Source organism: Podarcis muralis, chromosome 16, assembly GCF_964188315.1.
Source record: "Podarcis muralis chromosome 16, rPodMur119.hap1.1, whole genome shotgun sequence".
NCBI lineage: Eukaryota > Metazoa > Chordata > Lepidosauria > Squamata > Lacertidae > Podarcis > Podarcis muralis.
In genome coordinates, this window is record NC_135670.1 from 11,666,362 (window position 1) to 11,684,740 (window position 18,379).

Consider the following 18,379-nt stretch of genomic DNA (forward strand, 5'->3'; position numbering starts at 1 on the left):
CGTCCGTTTCGGGCATGCGCAGTGCGGCGCGTGGGGCCCCCCTCAGTTGGATGAAAAATACTTCGTGAGGGAAAGAGCGGAGGGAGCATCTGGCTTGGCTTTCCAACCGACTCGAGAGCGGATTTATCATAACCGCCGTCATTCTTGCTGCTGCTGCTGCTGCTATTGTTTTTAATCTTTCGAGCGAGAGGCGAGGTGCTTGTACCTGTCCGAGTCCTTGCCTCTCTCTCGGCCTCATCCTGCGCTCGGGGAAGCGCCGACGCTCCCTCAGGGCCGCTTCCCTCGATGGCCGACGGAGGAAAAGGAGGCTACAGCGGTGAGGAGAGGAACCGGGGGTGGGGGTCAGGCCAGGGGATATTGGGGTGGGTGGGGGGCTTCGCTGGCGTGAGGGGTGGGAACCGGGCCGAAGCCGAGAGGGTACTTTAAAGACACGGGTAGCCCAACGTGTTGCGCCTCCGGATCCTGTTGGACTCCGGGTCCCATCCGCCCCGGCCCGCGTCGCTAGCGAGGAGCCCGGCAGCGCTCTAGGGCACAGGAGCCAACTCCTAGGGGCCGAGGTCCCTTCGGCTCCCCCAATGAGATACTTGAAGGGTCCGCCTCCCGCTTCCCCCCTCCCCCGAAGTTGATGGGCAATGTCATTCACACGGCGCGTGTGCGCCTCGTGATCGATTGTGTGGGGCACGGCTTACCTGTCCGTCCCCCCCCCTCCCAATATTTTATTCAAGTTGGCACCGCTGCTCTAGGGATTCAGGAACCTTTTTTTGGGGGTGACTATGTGGGCCACTGGCAGTCCTGTGGAAGGAGGGATGGAAGACCAGGAAGGGTGGGTCGGAGATGGGGTTTGTGGTCAGTGGGCCGGGATGGGAGGGGGGAGGAGCAGGAGGGTGGGGGCAATTAAGGTAGGGAATGCTCTAGGGCAGAAGGAGAGAGGAGGTGAATATTAGGGGGGGCGAGGGGGATATGGAAGAAGGTGTTATGGGGAACCTTAGGGGGGGGGAGAGGTTCCTTTTTGAAAAAATGCTAATGGAGCTTGAAGGCTTGAGAGTCAGCTCTTTTTTGTGTCTATAGTATTGTCAATGTGACACACACACACACACACATACATGTATCACTGACAGGGGTAGGAGAACCTGCTTTTGTACAAAAATGAAGCAGAGTGGCAGGGGCAGCTCCTTGGAGAGGGTTCCTTTCCAGGGATATCTAAGAAGAAGATTTGGATAGAGTTAAAGAGCACAGAGAGAGGAATCCCACTATTTCAGGTCCTTGGGGGAAGCTGAAGGGAGGCAATGGTGGTGGTGGATAGGGAATGGAGACTTGTTAAGAGGAAGTGAATGGGAAGGTGTGTCCTAGTTCATGATATTCTCTAGTTGTCTGTGGAGAACTCAGAAGCATGAGGGCACCTTGCTGAATTTTGTAGGGAGCACAGAGTGTAGAAGGCGGCAATTGATGGCCCAGGGGTAGTCAGTGTGGTGTTCTGCAGACATTGTTGGGAATGCAGCTCCCTTCAGTACCAGTCAGCATGGTCAGTGGTTCAGGGATGAGGAGAACTGGAATCCAACAATGTCTGGAAGGTGTTGTGTTGGCTATCCCTGCTCTAGTTTGCTTTTTGAGACTTGCCTGCTGTGATTGTTTCTCTGAATACTTTGCTTGACAGCCTTCTGACACTTCAGTTTTTTGTCCTTACATAGAACATGATGACCGTGTGGGTGGAGGTGGTGGCAACAGGGGCTTCCCAGGGAGGAGGCGAAAAGGTCGAGGCCCCTTCCGAGGAAAGATGTACAGTGAGATGAACCATCACCCGCGGAACTGGAGCAGCGCAGGCCCCAGTCCTCGTAGCCGACTTGAAGAGGAGGATGGAGATGTTCTCATGAGTGACCCTCATGATGTGCTGCGATCCCGCTAGTAAGTAAAGTGTTCTCTTGGGTGGACATAAACATACTTTAGTTTGTAGGCATGCTGCTGTTGCTCAGCCTCGGTTACCCCATCTGTCAAATGGGAACAGTGACTTATATCAGAAGACTGTAATAAGATAGGCATTATGAGTTGTATCAGCTAAGTTCCACTCAGTGTAGGCCCAGTGAAATCAATGGATACTGCTAATTTAAGTCCATTGGTTTCAGTGGGTCTACTCTGAATGGAACTTAGTTGGATACAACCCTAAGTGGGGGGGGGGGGGAAGAACCACCTTATGTGCAGAATGACACTTCACCTCCATTTTCCTGTAAGGTCTGAAACACTTTTGAATCCTGTACTGGTTATATAGTTTTCAGCAAAGAGAATATTCATTCCTTTTTCTTGGGAAGTACACTGGGACAGAAAAGTGTGATTCTCAAAAAGAATAATGTTCCCTATTAAGGACACCTTTTTAAAAGTGGTTTGTTTTTTTTTGCTAGTGAACCATTTAAGTGTGTGAATTTCATAAGATCTCCAGTCAAGCCCATAGAAAGGTTTTTGTAGAAAGTCTAGGAAAAACAAGGGGACCATTTCTTAGGGCATCACTTGGTTAAAGGCAGGATGTGAATAAGGTCAAGGAGCTGGTATTAACGAAGATCAGAATGGTAAAGGCCTGTGACCTGCTCTGTTTTTCATGCTCTAGTTTACAGGCCCTCACACACCCTAGTTAAAAAAAAGCTTAGAAGGTGGAGCTCTTTGAAGGGATGTGAACCTTTCTTGCCTAACCAGGTACAGGTTCTCTGCTGTGGGGAGGGACTCTGTGCACATTTCCTGCACCTACAAAGATGGAAAATGAGGTCATCTGAATCATTCCTCAGCATAGCACTTAACTGGCTGCAACCAGATGAAGAATCTGTGAAGTAAATAATAATAATAATCAGGGAACCGATAATTGAATATATTCATCGTTTGTAAAAAGGGCTAGAATCATAAGTTACCTAGTTCATTGAGTAAAGTTAAGGTGCGGGTATAATTACCATTTAAATGTCTGATTAGTTCTGTAACATTTTTTTTTGGGGGGGGGGAGCCAAATGCTTTTTATTACTGCTTTGTCCACAGAAACAAACCAGCGAAGTAGAAGAATTTGAGTGTTTGATCCAGACTTCTTTCTGGGCAAGGTTTCTCATATCTTAATTTGACACTCTGCTACACTCCATACTGAAATCTTGTTTTCTACTCCTCAGCACTCCTTACGGTCGTCCAAACAGAGATCGGGAGCGGGGAGGTCTAAGCAATATAAGCCTCACAGTGAGACAGAATCTGAGTACCCTAGAACGGCTTGGCCCCAGAAGCAATGCCCCCAAGAAGAGCTGGTTCAAGGTTACAGTAAGTCACATGGAGGAGGGGAGGGTTTTGGAAGCGGAGCTTGAAGGACCCCTGGCTGTTGTTGGCAGAGGTGCTCTGTTCCTGTAGAGTTGCTGTTTTGACGGACTCTTGCTTATTCAGTTCCTAAGCAATGCTGCGTGTCATTGGCTAAACTGTTTAGATTCTAAAGGGGAGGGTGGGGCTGGCAAAATGCCCTCCTAAGCAAAGAAGAACAGGCCAAGCAGGGGACTGAGAAAACAGCAGACCAGAGGCAATGAGGTCAAGGTAGGAGGTGAGGACTGAATATTGAATGTTCCAGAAGCATGAGGAGAAAGAAAAGGAGAAGTGGGCAGAAAAGAGCTGTAGAGGTGAGGTTAGCTCTCATGCACACTTTGATCTGAAACAATCAGTCCAATCTTTGTGTCAATTCATTGTTAATTGTTTAACAGAGCAGCTGGTTTACCTGAATAATTTCCAGACTTGAGTGTGCTGAAAACACAAGGAGCTACCGCTTTTTGAGTTAGGCATGAGAACATTATGTTATGCAGGCTAGAAAGGGAGCTTCCCAGTTTCAGTTCTGCTGGTAATCTGCAGGTCAGTCCTTCCCCACATGGTAACTTTGCAGTCCCATGTGGTTTGGGAGGGGAAATAGCTAAACCTCACAGGACTGGAGTTGAGAGAATGCTGCCTTCTTTTATAACAGAAACAAGCAGCACTATGGTTTGACTTTGACAACCAAGCCTCTTAACACTGTGCATTTGGGGGTGGAGATTAAATGCATTTATTACTCCATTTATTACTTTCTTGCCTTTATGCATATAACACCCAAGAAAGCTAACAGTGGGCTGTATCAAATGTTATTCCTGCTCAGAGTAGACACATTGAAATGAACCAACATGACTAACTTAGGCCCATTCATTTCAGTAGGGTACAATAAATAGAACTTCAGTAGATTCCACCCAGTAATAATACTACAATAACACATTTTAAAACCAATAAGTAAATAGAGCAGATGAAACCTATCAAAGATACAAATTGAGGCCACAGACATAATAAGACTAGTCATGATTTTTTTAAAAAAAGAAAAGTCAGCTAGACGGGCCAAAAGGATAATTACATAAAAAAGATTGTGTGACTGTGAAATGACATTAGAGAAGGCCCTTAGGTCATGTCCTCGCATGTATGCCCAAACTGCAAACCCAAGTCTTCAGAAGAAGTGCAATTCCATCCAAGACAGCATGAATCCCCATTCCCTGATTTTAAACGAACCAAGTTCTTCACCAGCATCCAGGCCATTAGCAACACTGCACACTGATTCTGAACTTGAACAGGTTTTGGGGGGATTTAGATGGAAATGAGAGAGTTAGTCTCATCAGCATGTTCATAGAATCATAGAGTTACAAGGGACCCCAAGGGTCATCTAGTCCAGCCCCCTGCAATGCAGGAATCTCAGCTAAAACATCCATGACAGATAGCCATCCAACCTCTGCTTAAAAACCTCCATGGAAGGAGGTGTTGGTGGCACAGAACCTCCAAACTGCAGAATACCTCCCCCAGTGGTTCCATGTAGATGTTTAATAGCATGGGAAATGAGATCGAACCCCAAGAGATGCAATTGACCATCAACAAGGGCATCAGACAGGATTCACATGGCACCATTTTTTGAAACTGTTGCCCTAAGAAGGACTAGAGCCACCACAAACTTGTGTCTCCCAAGTCCCATCACACCCAGATTGTTCAGGAGGTTGATGCCACTGTAAGCTGCAGAGAGGCTCAGGAGAACAAACCAGGAGGGGTGAGCTCCCTCTTTTTGCCCAGAGACGTTTCCCAAGAATTGAAAGTTGGAAACTGGCCAGAAATTATCCAGTATGTGGGGGGTTAAGGAGGAGCCCCGCCTTTAAATATCTTGGCACTACCCTCTGTGCTTGGTGGAACAGCACTATCTTGTGACAAGGCATTTGCATCTCCTCACTGGCAGGTTTTATGAGCCAGGAGGAGCAGGGATTGAGCAGTCAGGTCTCACTTCTCCAACAGTCCACGTCCTTGAGTTGCACATATTGAAATGTATCCAGAGACTGTTTGTACTCACGGGTTTTGCCCTTGTGTACAGTTGATGCTAAATATAGCTATACCTAAGCTTAATGGGATTGGGAACTTCAGTGAAAGTCATCAACCATTGGATCTAGACATCTTTTCAAATCTTTTCCTGAGCTGATTCTCCAGCTGCAGGCTTTTACATCTGATTTATTTCTCCCAACATGCCCAGTCTAGCCATTCAGTGTATATGCCTGGGTCAGCTGGTTTTGCTAGAGAGCCGATTTGAGGAGGTGTCAGAGGGTGATAGGCCAGAGCTAGGAATGGAGGAGAAATTTGTGCAGTCTGCATTTTAAAGCGAACATACCTCATTTGCTGATCCCAGACTTAGCTGTCAATAAGATGATGTATTTCTCCAAATTTTGCTCCACAGTTTTGGTTCAAACATGTGAATCTTTTTGTGGGGGATTATGCATACAAAATTCATTTTTGTTAAGCAGGAAAAAGCATTGAAAGTAATAAACAGATATATTTTAGGGGAAGAATGTACACACTTTATACATAATCTACATATAACTTTTTGCGTTACCTTTATCCACACAAAAAAGTCAGGCATATGACTGACATGGAAACAGACGCAGAATGGAAATAGGCTGATTTGTGCATCTCTAGCCAAAGCCCTTCAGTCATCCACAATGGACTTCCAGTTCCATAGCATTTGCACTTTCCTAAACTGGAACTCAAAATCTTGCTGCTCCCATTTCACCTATGCCTAGAAGCATCTCCCTTTGTTCTCTTTCCAGCTGAATTGTAGCATTTTTAATCCCATAGTTTACAAAATGCATGCCTCCTAGGTTTCACATTTCCAGATTAGCCAAAAGCTTTTCTTTCTTCCCCACTGATGCAGTGAAAAATGTCCCCAACCTACCAATTGGCAAATGGACTTGAGAGCTGGATATTATTACCACATCAAAGCTTTGGTATGGTTCTGCTTCTTGCCTTGATTGGCTTTTTTGCTTTTCTCCCCCTCAGATTCCCTATGGAAGGAAATATGAAAAGGCCTGGCTGATTAATGCCATTCAGAATTTGTGCAGCGTTCCCTTCACTCCTGTGGAGGTAAGAGAGGCATACACATGTTCCCTGGGCAAGAATTTTCCTTTCTGTTTTACAGAATTGGCAGTCTTGTGATTCCCAAATGGTGTGCTGCAATAGGAGCTGGGGTATTCCTTGAAACCGCCATGTCGGATGCATCCAGCACCCATTGTCATTTGGATCAGGAGGCTGTATGTGGCATTGATTTGATCTTGCCCCCACCCCAGTTAGTAAATTGCCAATGGTATTCTGATATAAGTTGCACCAGCAATACTCAGATTATAAGGTGCTGGGCAGGGGCTGCGTTTCCTTGGGTGTACCCAGTATTGATTCTACTCAGAAAAATTAGCTACTGTTTTTTAGAAATGCCAAGCAAGAATGTTTGGTTAGAACTGGGGAAAAGAGGAGTCAAGGAATGGAGCTTGTGTGAAGTTCCTCAACTTTCTCCCACAATTCAAGCTCTATACACTAGCATCCCATGCTGCAGCTGACGGGTACAGGGGAATCCCTGAGTCACCACCATTGCTTAGAATACCCAGTTGCTTCTATAGGCCTTAACCACCTGAGCAGGATGCCAGGAGGCATTAATTGTACTTCTCTGCATTTGAAGGGAGAGGTACTTCTCTCTTTCCCCCCCTCAGAACCAATCAATAAAATGTTAGTCATTTTTGAGCATCTGAGTGAATTGTGCCTTCAATTTTAATCTAGGAAAAAACTTACTGTGTCCTAGATAATTCAGCAGTTTTGGAAATGCTGGTGCTAGTGAAATAAAAATATCATGAAGGAATGCGGAGACTAGGGGTGGCATGAGGCTGGCATTAGCAGAACGTGTTGGTGATGGGGAAGCTTAAAAGCTCCAAGCCCTGCACCTTCTGGTCACTCAAAGCTGTGCCCAGAGGCATTACAAGGCACCTTCCATGTTGTATAGTCTTTATTAATTATGAAGATCAGCTCCTTTTTTCTAATTAAAGAAGAATGAGCTCTGTCTCACACCAAGACCTTTCCCCCTCTTGCCGCAGCTACACTATGCCAATAATCGGGTAGTGTTCTATGTGGAAGATGCCTCTGCAGCCAACGCCCTCAAACAGGTGTCTCGAAAGATTGTTGCCCCAGATGGCTACAAGGTTGGTTTGTTCTTCCTCTGTGGGCCTGGGGCTAGTGGGGGGGGGGGATACATGAGGTTGGAGGGCGATTAGCTATGTCCAGACTAGTGAGGTTGCTTGGTCAGTTATAGCTCTGACCTGCCTCATGTGATCGTCCTTTGCTGACACAGCTTAGATTCAAGCAGTGCTTGCAAAGGAAGAAAGGAAAGAATCAGGAGTCCACTCTTAATTATTTCCTTTGAAGTTGTGAGGTCAGGTAACTGAGAGATGGTCAACCTCGCCCATCGGCCAGAGTGGATCAAGGGGGAGTGGGGGAGCTTAGGATCCAGCCCACCTGCAAGATCTTGTTCCCCAGTCCTCTCTACATACATTAAGTAGCCTGGGCAGGGATTAACCTGCACCCATCCAATCTCTCAACTGGCATTTCTTTCAGGTTGTGATACTTTTAAACCCATGCAGTCCACCAACATCTGTCCAGCGTGAATTGAAACCAGAGGAGATTGAGCAGCTGAAGGTGAGTGGAATGTGCCAGAACTTTAGTACTATTTTCTTGCCTTCCACTTGCCAGTCTGCCCTGCATTCCCACAGGTGGTTTGTGTCTGGTGTTTTTCTCTTTGGGAACCTGACAATGATCCTTGATTTTAAACTGTCTCAAGAGGTTAGCGAGTTGGAATGGGAGATGCCATCTGTCTTTAGTGGGAAAACAAGTCCCTGTTCAGGTTGTGATTGTACAATCTCTTCCTAACCTTGGTTTGGTTTTTTTCTTTTGCTTGGGGTACTGAGAGTCTCTTCTTCCCCTCAAGCAGGCAGGAATAAGCCTGTCTGAGTCCTTATCTATCTAATGGAAATTTTCTCTCTCCTTCCAGCTTTGCATGAGTAAAAGATACGATGGTTCCCAGCAGGCCTTGGATCTAAAGAACCTTCACACAGATCCAGGTAGGTCACCGTACCCACCTTTTCACTGTTGGGACTGCTGTTCTTCTACACACCTAGAACTCTGGTTCCAGCTTCAGGGGCAGAGGTGGGTTTCTGTTGCAGATTCCAGCTGGCAGTGAAGTGAGATTCATTCTACTTTTTAACTCCCCAGATCTGGTAGCCCAGAACATTGACATGGTGTTGAGTCGCCGAAGCTGCATGCTAGCTGTGCTGCGGATCATCCAGGAGAACATTCCTGAGGTCATCCATTTCTCTCTCCCTTTCCCTCTCTTCAACCCAGCCTTTTTCTTGCCTTGGTGCCCTCGGGGATTGGTGATTTCTCTGAAATTTCATGCTGAAAAGATTTCAGCTTGCCCTCAAATGAATATGGACCCTTGTAAGTAAGTGGTCCATAATTACAAACCATACACGAAACATCATAGAAGGGGTGGCAATATTGGATTTGCGTTTTTTGTTTATTTGTTCTTGTATTTATCGTGTATTTTGTATCTTATCTTCTATTTTTATGTTGTGAACTGTCCTGATCTACAGATGGAGGGCGGTATACGAATGTAAATAAAGAAATAAATCTTACTGTACTTTAATTTATTTTTTAATGAGGTTTTTTTTTAAAATACAAAAACTGCCTTGAGGTCACTTGGTGGCAAAAAGCACATCTCTCACTCACACCTCACAAATCCCACCCCCATCTGTCCTTGCAGCTCCTTTCTCTGAACTTGAGTGACAACAAGCTCTATCGGCTGGATGATATGGCTGAGCTGCCCCAGAAGGCTCCCAACCTGAAGATCCTCAATTTGTCTTCTAACCAGGTAGGGCTGGATGCTCACTAGCTCAGCCTGAATCTTCCATTGGGTAAAATCCTCACTCTCTTCACTATGCTCTCTTTCTTTCCCTCCTGGCTCCCTTCAGTTGAAGACAGACCGTGACTTGGACAGGTTAAAAGACTTGAAGCTTGAGGAACTATGGCTGGATGGCAACCTGTTGTGTGATAGCTTCCGCGACCAGTCTACCTACATCAGGTGAGCAGTAGCCCTGGAGCTGCCTAAGATGTCCTGGAAGGGCGCACCTCCACCTACCCAGAGGGCATTCAGGGCATGATTAAGATGTTTCTTGCCAAAAGGCGTATTTTGCCCTCCTAGGGGTGCCAGCTTGGTTATTTTGACCCCAGAGCACCATCTGCCTCGGCTGCAGCCAAATCTCTGAAGACGCTGCATCCCATTCCTGGATCCTGAGTTGTGATTCTTGTGATAATGGTTTTATTTCAGCCAGATTGGAGCACTGCCCAGCCCCGTCTCCTCCCCCACCCCATATTGATATTACTACATTTATTAGCTGAAATTTGCTTTTGTGGATGATCTGCCATATCGCACCTCCCAGCCACCCCAGCCTTGCTTCTCTTCCTTGTGAAATCTTCCTTTCCCCCTCCCCCGCTTTTCTGTCTGCCTTCCACTCTCCGCTCTGCACACGCCACTTGCTTTTCTCTGCCCCCGGGGGCTCTAGGACCTCAGGATGCGCAGCCTTTTCCATCCTCTCAAGTTCCCCATGTGCACTGCCACCCTCCTTTGAGCCTGCCATGCTGAGCCACCTTGTTCGTGGCCTTGCCTGCTTCTATATTTATATATTGTGGCTCCCCAATGCTGTACCTGGAAGTACCATATTGCACAGAGGCACGTGGAAGTCTTTCTTTTGGAGAATTGAAGCTAAGCTGCTAAATCCTGGGGTGCCCCTGGTGCGTTTGGCTCTCACAGATGGCTGGTTAGCCAGTGACGGGTAAGATTCCTTGCGGAAGGAACAACCTAAGACAGGCACAGCCGCACGGTGGCCAAACGGAGCCCTTCCGCCCGCCTCCGGGGAAGTTGGCAAACACAAGGCACCAGAACCCTCCTTCACAGGCTTGTCGTCGGCAAGTAGCTTTTGGACAGCCTCTGCGCCATTTCTAATGGGGAGACTTTTGCTTCTTGATGATCTGGGAGTGACGATGGTGCTGACTCTGGATGGAGCAGCAGCAGCAGACTGAAGTGACAAGCTTCTTGCAAGGAAAACTCTTTCTCCCCCAGTTGTGCACTTGGAAGTCCTGTTTGTGTGGCCAAGGCATCTGTATCTCTGCAGGGTTGGGGCGTCCAGAAGGGGCAGTGTGGAGGATGGATGAGGCTGTGCATCAGTAGGGAGGAGTTTCCAGGCCTTTTTTTCTTTGTTTCCATCACTCTGGCGTCCCTCTGCTTCTCCCTCCCCCACCCGCATCTTCCATGGTCATTAATTAGATTTGGGCCTTGATGCAGGAACTCTCCCAAAGCTGTTTTAAGTTGGGTGCCAGGAAGTTGGCTCAGGCATCTCCATGACCAGTGGGAATTCTTGTCCATTTCCCTACTTCCCCTTCCCTGCCCCTGCCCTCTGGCCTCAGTGGAGCGCTCCTCCTATAAATTGGGCCATGTGGGTGAGTACACACTCAGGTAAGTGCAGAGGGAGACTTTGAGTAGCATGGCTTTGGAGACTTCTGCCTCTCGCACCCGTGTGCATGTGTAAAACTACCACGGGAAGAGTACCAGAGCATTTTACTTTAAAGGCTGTGTTCTGCTACCTACTAATTTTTTGAAGTTGGCTAACTGTCACTCACCCTTGTATGGTATCAAGTGACAGAACCATAATAGTGAAATTGATCAACTTTTCCCTTAAATTGTCTGACAATATTAAAGGAAAGCTGACTCAGCATTTTCTCCTAGGTGAGATTTGAGTCAGATTTTAATACGCAGGGTGGGAAATGTCAAATATAATCAGATGTCTCTTTAAACTGGATTGCAGTAGTTCTCTAATCCAGCATAAGCAGTACGATCCTTTTAACCCCATTCGTGTTGCTTCTTCTGTGGCTAACGGAAGATGCAGAGCCTAATACGGTTCCACGTGCAGCTTTAGCAACCCGTCCCTGATTTTGTACACGTTCTACCTTTGTTTAAAATGCTTGTACGTGTAAATTTCTTAGGCTTCCCAAGAAACATACAGTTTGAGAGCCTTGGGCGGTGGGCTTTCGTTAAAAGATTCTGGTAATGCCGCCATTTTGTGGTGTTTCTCCACGCTCCTAAGAAGGCCCAGATGCGTGGAATGAAACTTGTGGGACATGTCTCCTAAGTTCTTCCAGTTGGGGAGCTGGTTGTTGCTCTGTAATTCAGAATCCAGGAAGTGAGGTGTGGTGAGGTGAGGGTTCTGAATCACCAGTGGGCAGCCTATATAATTCGGTGGGCATCTGTTTGGCCCAGGATAACAAATTGATAACACCTCCACCTCCTGACAGCAGTTGAGGCAACTTCTTTTTGCAAGACTTCCCACCTTGGTTTTAAAGGATGCTTTAGAGAATGATGGCCAGTGGCCAGGGTGGGTAGAGGCCACAACAGGATGTAGTTCAGGTAGCACTGGCTGTAGTAGGAAGATGGTGGTAGCAGAAGGTGGGGACCACCCAGGTAGGCCACGGGTGGGGGGAGGGCAGTGCTCTTGGGGCACAAAGCTCTTTCATTCACTCCTTTTCCCCTTTCTGACAGCGCCATCCGCGAACGGTTTCCAAAGCTGCTGAGGCTGGTGAGTGAATTGTTCAAATTCCAGGTGGATTCTGAACCAGCTTTTGTATCTGACAGTACTGTTGCCTTACCCTTCTGCCTCTCCCATCACAGGACGGCCATGAACTCCCCCCTCCGATCGCTTTTGATCTTGAAGCACCTACCACGCTTCCCCCTACTAAGGTACAGAAATGCTCGGAAGGGGCAGGGGAGGGGGCCTGTGTTGCTGTTGCCCTGAGAAAGCTGGCGCCTTTCGAGCCCTTGCTTCAGTCCCATTGCTTGGTGTGGCCTGTGGCATAGGATGCCTTAGGGCTGGTGCTAAGAGGGTACTTGGCAGGGTTTTTTTGGTGTTTGGGAGGAATGGAGGGGAACAGATTAACATCCGGCTTCTCTCTTTGACTCTCCTCACTCAGGGCAGCTATTTTTGCTCTGAAGACTTAAAAGTGTTGATCCTGCGATTTCTGCAACAGTAAGTAGACCTGCAAGGTCTTGTACGTTAAAGAAAAGCAGAGCCCCTGCCAACAAGTTTATAACCTGGGGGATTTGGCACACACAAAAAGGGGAGCTAGAGGGTAAAGATCTTCAGTTTTAAGTTGGTTCCTGGGAAGAGGGTAGTGGTAATGATGCTGGCTGGCATTTGAAAACCAGGGTTTGAAATTTCATTCCAGTGTTTAAAACTTGGCTAGCAAAAAGGATCGTTGACTACTGTAATTGAAAGAAGCAAAAGGCTTTATTGAGGCACAGTACCCAATACAATAGGGACGCGAGTGGCGCTATGGTCTAAACCACTGAGCCTAGAGCTTGCCGATCAGAAGGTCAGCAGTTCGAATCCCCGCGACAGGGCGAGCTCCCATTGCTCAGTTCCAGCTCCTGCCGACCTAGCAGTTCAAAAGAACGTCAAAGTGCAAGTAGATAAATAGGTACCGCTCTGGCGGGAAGGTAAACGCCGTTTCCGTGCACTGCTCTGGTTTTGCCAGAAACGGCTTAGTCATGCTGGCCACATGACCCGGAAAAACTCTGCGGACAAACGTCAGCTCCCTCGGCCAGTAAAGCGAGATGAGCGCCGCAACCCCAGAGTCACTCGCGACTGGACTTAAGTGTCAGGGGTCCTTTACCTTTACCCAGTACAATGGAAATAACATAATAGAAATAATAAAGCGGCTACAGCCTCCCTTCCATTCTGGCTGTTTCTTTAGCAATGTTTGTATTCTCCCACAGATATTACACTGTCTATGATTCTGGGGACCGGCAAGGGTTATTGGACGCCTACCACGATGGAGCCTGCTGCTCCCTGAGCATCCCCTTCTCACTACACAACCATTCCAGGTAAGTTTACGCTTCTGACATTTGTTCCCTTGCCAACGGGAGAGGACTGCACTTTGCCCTGCTACACTGTGCTTTGGTTTTGGTGTGACATGGTGTGAGACAGGCTGTGTGCACCCTGTCTAAAGTTTCTGTGCCAAGATGTGGGGCATTTTGCAACCTATACTAAGCAAACAAGAGTTGCTTGTATTAGTCACAAGGAGATTCAAAGAGCTGTGTGTGGATCTTGCACATGCCTCCCATTCAAGTATTTCACGCTTTGCAAGCATGAAATCTTTTTGTAAGATGCCATACATTTGGTTGCATTGTGTTGATTGGCAAGAAGATTTGGTGATAAATAAATCTAACTAGACTGTTCAGAGGACAGCTTACTTTTTTCAAAATCCTCCTACCAAGAGAGAGACTAGGTTGAAAGTACATGGAGCTGCTTGCTTTACTTTGGAGCCAGCTGGGGATTTAACCCTTGGCACGCTGCCTCCAAACCCAACATTTTGCCCACTGCAGCCAAGTATACACCTCCTGCTATGTAAAGAAAGACCTGGGGAAACGGGTAGGCATTTATGTTCCTGTTTTGTCTGCAGGAGCACTCTGGCTGAATACTTCAAGAACAGCAGGAATGTGAAGAAGCTTAAGGATCCCAGTAAGTAATGACCAGTGGCGGGGGTGGGGTGGGTGTACAAGGCTACAGACTCTTTTATGGACAGTGTGTAATCAAAAGTGTTTCATGGGAGATGGGCCCTGCACAGTGATTCTGCTGCGGAGGTTGGGACCCCAGTGCACAAAAGAGGGGAGCTGAATGGTGAAAGGATTTGGGACAACGCTCAAATCCACACTGAAGCCCTTCATTCGTAGCAGTCCAGTTGTGGAAGAGGATAACAGAAAAGCCCCTGATTAAAGTGAATAAACTGTATTGTTGGCTATTTTGGAACAAGAGCAGTGGTTTTTTTTTATTTTTTAGGGTTGGGGCAGATGCTCCTACATTAGTGGATTGTCCCCCACCACACACACACACACACACACACACACACACACACACACGTATCTGCTGCTGGTTTCTCCACTTTGGGTTTACTTCAGTGAAGGTAGTAATTGACCTTCCCTCTGCTCTCTCTGCCCCCAGCCATGCGCTTCAGGCTCCTCAAGCACACAAAGCTAAACGTCGTGGCCTTCCTTAGCGAGCTCCCGAAGACTCAGCATGACATCAACTCCTTTATTGTGGACGTCTGTGCCCAAACGGTGAGTCAGGGGAGAAGGAACTGGCCAAGCACTTACCGCCTTTCAAGGAGTAGGTGAGGTCAGTGGGCAGGCAACAAGAAAGATGAGGAATGGGTTGTTGGTTGGGCGGAGATTTGACTTGCCCCTGGTAACCAGTGGGAGCTGAGAAAAATTGCTACCTCTATGCAGAAAGTCAAAATATGTGTTGTTCAGCTGGAAATCTTGGAATCTGGAACAAAGTATGATTACATCCCCTCCCCATAAATACATACCCCCCCCCCATTGCTGCTCACTTTTCGATAAAGGCAATTTACTTCCAGGAAAACCATCCATAGATCTCTTTTTATGCTGCTACTGTTTCAGTCCTTTTAGCTTGTTTTCAGTTGGCATGATTATAATTGTTTCTATTGCTGTGTATTTATCTTGTAAGCGGCTGTGAGTATTTCATTACAGAAAGGCGGGGTATACATCTTGATGTTAAACGATGTATATAACATCTGTGTAGGTTGCTGCCACAATCTCTTTGGCCTTGAGACCCTTCTTTTCTCATTGCAGAACACGCTGCTGTCTTTCACCGTCAATGGGGTCTTCAAGGAAGGTGAGTGTGCTGTTAAAAGCCTGCTTTGTGACACATCCTGAACAGTGGGAAAGCCAGAAGACTTGCAGCACCCAGTGCCCCTTCTTGAAAACTCTAACCTGCGCTTTCTTTCTAAATTCTACAGTGGATGGCAAGTGTCGCGACTCGGTGCGCGCCTTCACCCGTGTGTTCATCGTTGTGCCTGCTGGCAATAATGGGTAAGGGTTATGAGCTTCAGGGCATTGACAAATCCAGGGATTGCAAGACAGGTGTGTCTCTGAAAGGGGCAGGTATTGGGAGGATGTTGAAATATTTATAGGGGGATGAGAGACAGAGCCTTAGCAGTCATGTCTGTCAGGAGCTGGGAACGCCAAAGGTTTTTAAAAATAGCCCATGTGCTGGAGGCATTGGGGGATTGGACAGCTAATAGAGGAGCATAATTTCTAGGGGACAGCCTGGCGCTGGTTGGGGAAGGGCCCTAGCTCAGTGCTAAAGCATCTGCTTTGCATGCAGAAGGTCCTAGACTTAGTCCCAGTATCTCCAGGTAGGGCTGGGAAAAACTCTCACCTGAAACCCTGGAGAGCTGCTGTCAGTGCAGTAAAGCAAGTCAGTGCAGGCAATACTGAGCTAGACCCAACAGTCTGACTTGGTGTGAGGCAGCTTCCTGTGTCACAATTCTTGCAAAAGATGTGGGGCTAGCATTGATTTTGGCATTTTCAGAAAGCATGTTAATGTTTAGAAGCAGGGGGATGACAGATTAGTCATGCCTTACTTAACAGTTACAGTGTTCCAAAATATATATTCTCAGTAAATTTTAAAGTGGTTCCTTGCAGCACAGTTTTAAAAGCCAGGCCATCAAGACAGGTTGATTGCCACTTGTCGAATCTAGCGACAATTCCTTTTTGCTGTAGTTGACTTTCCACAAGAACAGTGGGAGCATGGTTCAAAGAAAACATCATGCTGGTGTGTCCCATTTTTTTCTCTGACTTCAGGACCCATTTTACTGAACATTGGCTAGATGCACTTCTAATATTTGCCACACTTTTTACTACTGTTAGAATATGGTGACCTTCTCTCCTTGGTGAAGGCAGAAGCAAGTATAGTGTCTAGCTGTTGCTCCTTTATTTATGGGAGCATCCTGCAGTGCTTGGCAAGAGATGCAAGCAAGCAAGCAAGCAAGCTGTAGGAGGTTCTGTTGTATGCATTAGCAGATCCTAACCTCTGCTTGCCGTCAGAGGGGTGGCCAGGAATAGTCAGGTCTCAGACTGAAAGGGTAGAAGGTGAAAGCATTCTGGCTACTCTACCCTCAATATTTCCTCCTTATGTTGGGTGTAGACTTGCAGCCCCTCCATTAACCACTCCTGGCTCTTTTCCCCTCCTCTGCAGGCTGTGCATTGTGAATGATCAGCTATTCATTCGTAAGGCCACCAACAAGGAAATCCGCAAAGCTTTCGTCATGCCAGCGCCCACGCCCTCCTCCAGCCCGGTACCCACGCTCACGGCAGAGCAGCAGGAAATGCTGCAGAATTTCTCACTGCAGTCGGGCATGAATCTTGAGTGGTCTCAGAAGTGAGTCTGGAGTTGCTGGGGGCTGGCAGTTGGGAAAAAGGAGTGGGAGATGGTCTTGAGATCAGGGTGGGGGGCAGGGAGGAAAAATGAGATTAGGTTAGGCTGCTGCCTCATTGCTTTATCATCTCCCCCTACCCTTGCCCAGGTGCCTCTTGGACAATGATTGGAACTACGCTCATGCAGCCCAGGTTTTTACCCAGCTCAAGGTGAGTGCCCTAGTGCCTTTCTAGAGTGAGACCACCAGAACCTGCTGCCAGGCTTAAGAACTGGAGACAGAAAGTGATGGCTGGGATGGATTTGCACTGCACTGCAGTTCTGTTACAGGGGAGAAGCCTGGGTGGCTTTTCCTTCATTCTCAGGGTCTGATGTGCCGTATTTGAGGGTCATGTTTTCCCCCAGAGGAAGTTTGCAAGGAAAGCCATCCCCTATGTAATATGCCTTGATGTGTGTATTCAGAGTTATTTGAAGCGAGAGAATCCAGAAACCATTGCTGTTGGTTTCTGCTCTTTTGCTTTTCACCCATAGTGCAGTAATGAGAAGCTGATATGTAGCAGACTTTGCCTTTGGACGGGTGACTGTCCTCAGAATATTTTGTCCCCTTACTGGCCTCTTAACTGACCTTTGGAAGAGGAGTCAAGTCCGGATTTGGGAAAACTTTTTTATCACAACCCTGTGAGCCTGGGGAAAACCCCTGGGTTCTGTTGACAGCTTCGTGTTTGTCTCAGTCTCCTTGTTAGAACCAGACATGGAGGAGAGGTGGTTGCTGTTAACTTCTTACTCTTCCTTTTCTAGGCTGAGGGGAAGATCCCAGAAGTGGCGTTCATCAACTGAGCGTTTGCCACCATTGCCCTTACCAAAGCCAGCCAAGCAGCGTTTTATCCTTTGGGTTCTTGTTTTGTAAATAAATGAAAGTTTCACTATGTAAATTAAAGAGACTCCTACCCTGTTGTGACTGTGAAGGCTGCACCTGTCCGTGTTGCCATTGGACTGTGGGCAAAAGCAGTGAAAACAGGCCCTTGTGGAAGAGGCAGCACCTCCTGCCTGCAGCGGCAGATGGCGTGAAGAATTGCTGTGTACACTGATTTTCTAACAGACACTGACGACCGTGGAAATTTGGAGGAAAGGCACTTGGATCGTTTCTGGGTTCTCCCACCTCCCTTTTAATTTGAAAAGCTGATTTTTAGCATCCCCCTCCGCTGCTACCGACTTGGGAGTTGAGTCTTGTATGTGCCTAGAGTAAGAAGTAGTCAGTAGTTCTCAACATGCAACAAGGGTTATATCCCTAGAGGGCAGGGGGAATGGTAAACCTCCAACCTGCAAAAGGAAGAGGCGGCAGCAGCACCCACCCCTGTGTCCTTTGAGGCACAATTGATCATCCTGATGGTGCCAGAGAGAGAGTGGGTTTCCTAGTTCTAGGTTGCTTTAGAGGACTTTAGGTATGTGAGACCCCGTATGGATGGATGGCCTCTGAAGCACAGCCCTTGCAGGACGTCGGATTTGCTGTCACTCACTGCTTAAATGAGAGGAAGCTTTGGGGTCTGCACACCTAGCAAGCTGTAGCTTCCGTGTTTCTTTTCTGCCTGTAGTTCTTGAAAACACTGTGTTTAGTAAAATTGTTATTAAAACCATGGTGCGCATTCATGTGATGGTGTTTTAAACTAGAGATAAGATCACTTCCTTTTACTATGTGGATTCCCCCCCCCCCCCTGTTTTTGTCATGCACGACT

General features: G+C 47.3%; 1 protein-coding gene across 1 annotated transcript; it reads left to right on the top strand.

Moving 5' to 3' along the window:
- On the top strand, positions 1-18,280 carry NXF1 (nuclear RNA export factor 1). The gene is made up of 21 exons (XM_028710641.2): positions 1-316; positions 1,689-1,902; positions 3,138-3,279; positions 6,325-6,408; positions 7,404-7,508; positions 7,921-8,001; positions 8,354-8,423; positions 8,575-8,663; positions 9,125-9,232; positions 9,333-9,442; positions 11,954-11,990; positions 12,083-12,151; positions 12,382-12,437; positions 13,187-13,294; positions 13,873-13,931; positions 14,412-14,527; positions 15,062-15,104; positions 15,229-15,301; positions 16,470-16,652; positions 16,798-16,858; positions 17,445-18,280. Exons 1-21 carry the CDS (start codon positions 286-288, stop codon positions 17,481-17,483), a joined length of 1,878 nt encoding a protein of 625 aa, XP_028566474.2. The 5' UTR covers positions 1-285; the 3' UTR covers positions 17,484-18,280.
- The last annotated feature ends 99 nt before the right edge of the window (positions 18,281-18,379 follow it).

Bases quoted from the DNA above. Each gene is read 5' to 3' on its own strand.
- NXF1 (XM_028710641.2), top strand. From the start codon at position 286: ATGGCCGACGGAGGAAAAGGAGGCTACAGCG. The intron at 7,509-7,920 runs GTTGGTTTGTTC...CATTTCTTTCAG, and splicing joins TTGCCCCAGATGGCTACAAG to GTTGTGATACTTTTAAACCC. The intron at 13,295-13,872 runs GTAAGTTTACGC...TTTTGTCTGCAG, and splicing joins TCACTACACAACCATTCCAG to GAGCACTCTGGCTGAATACT.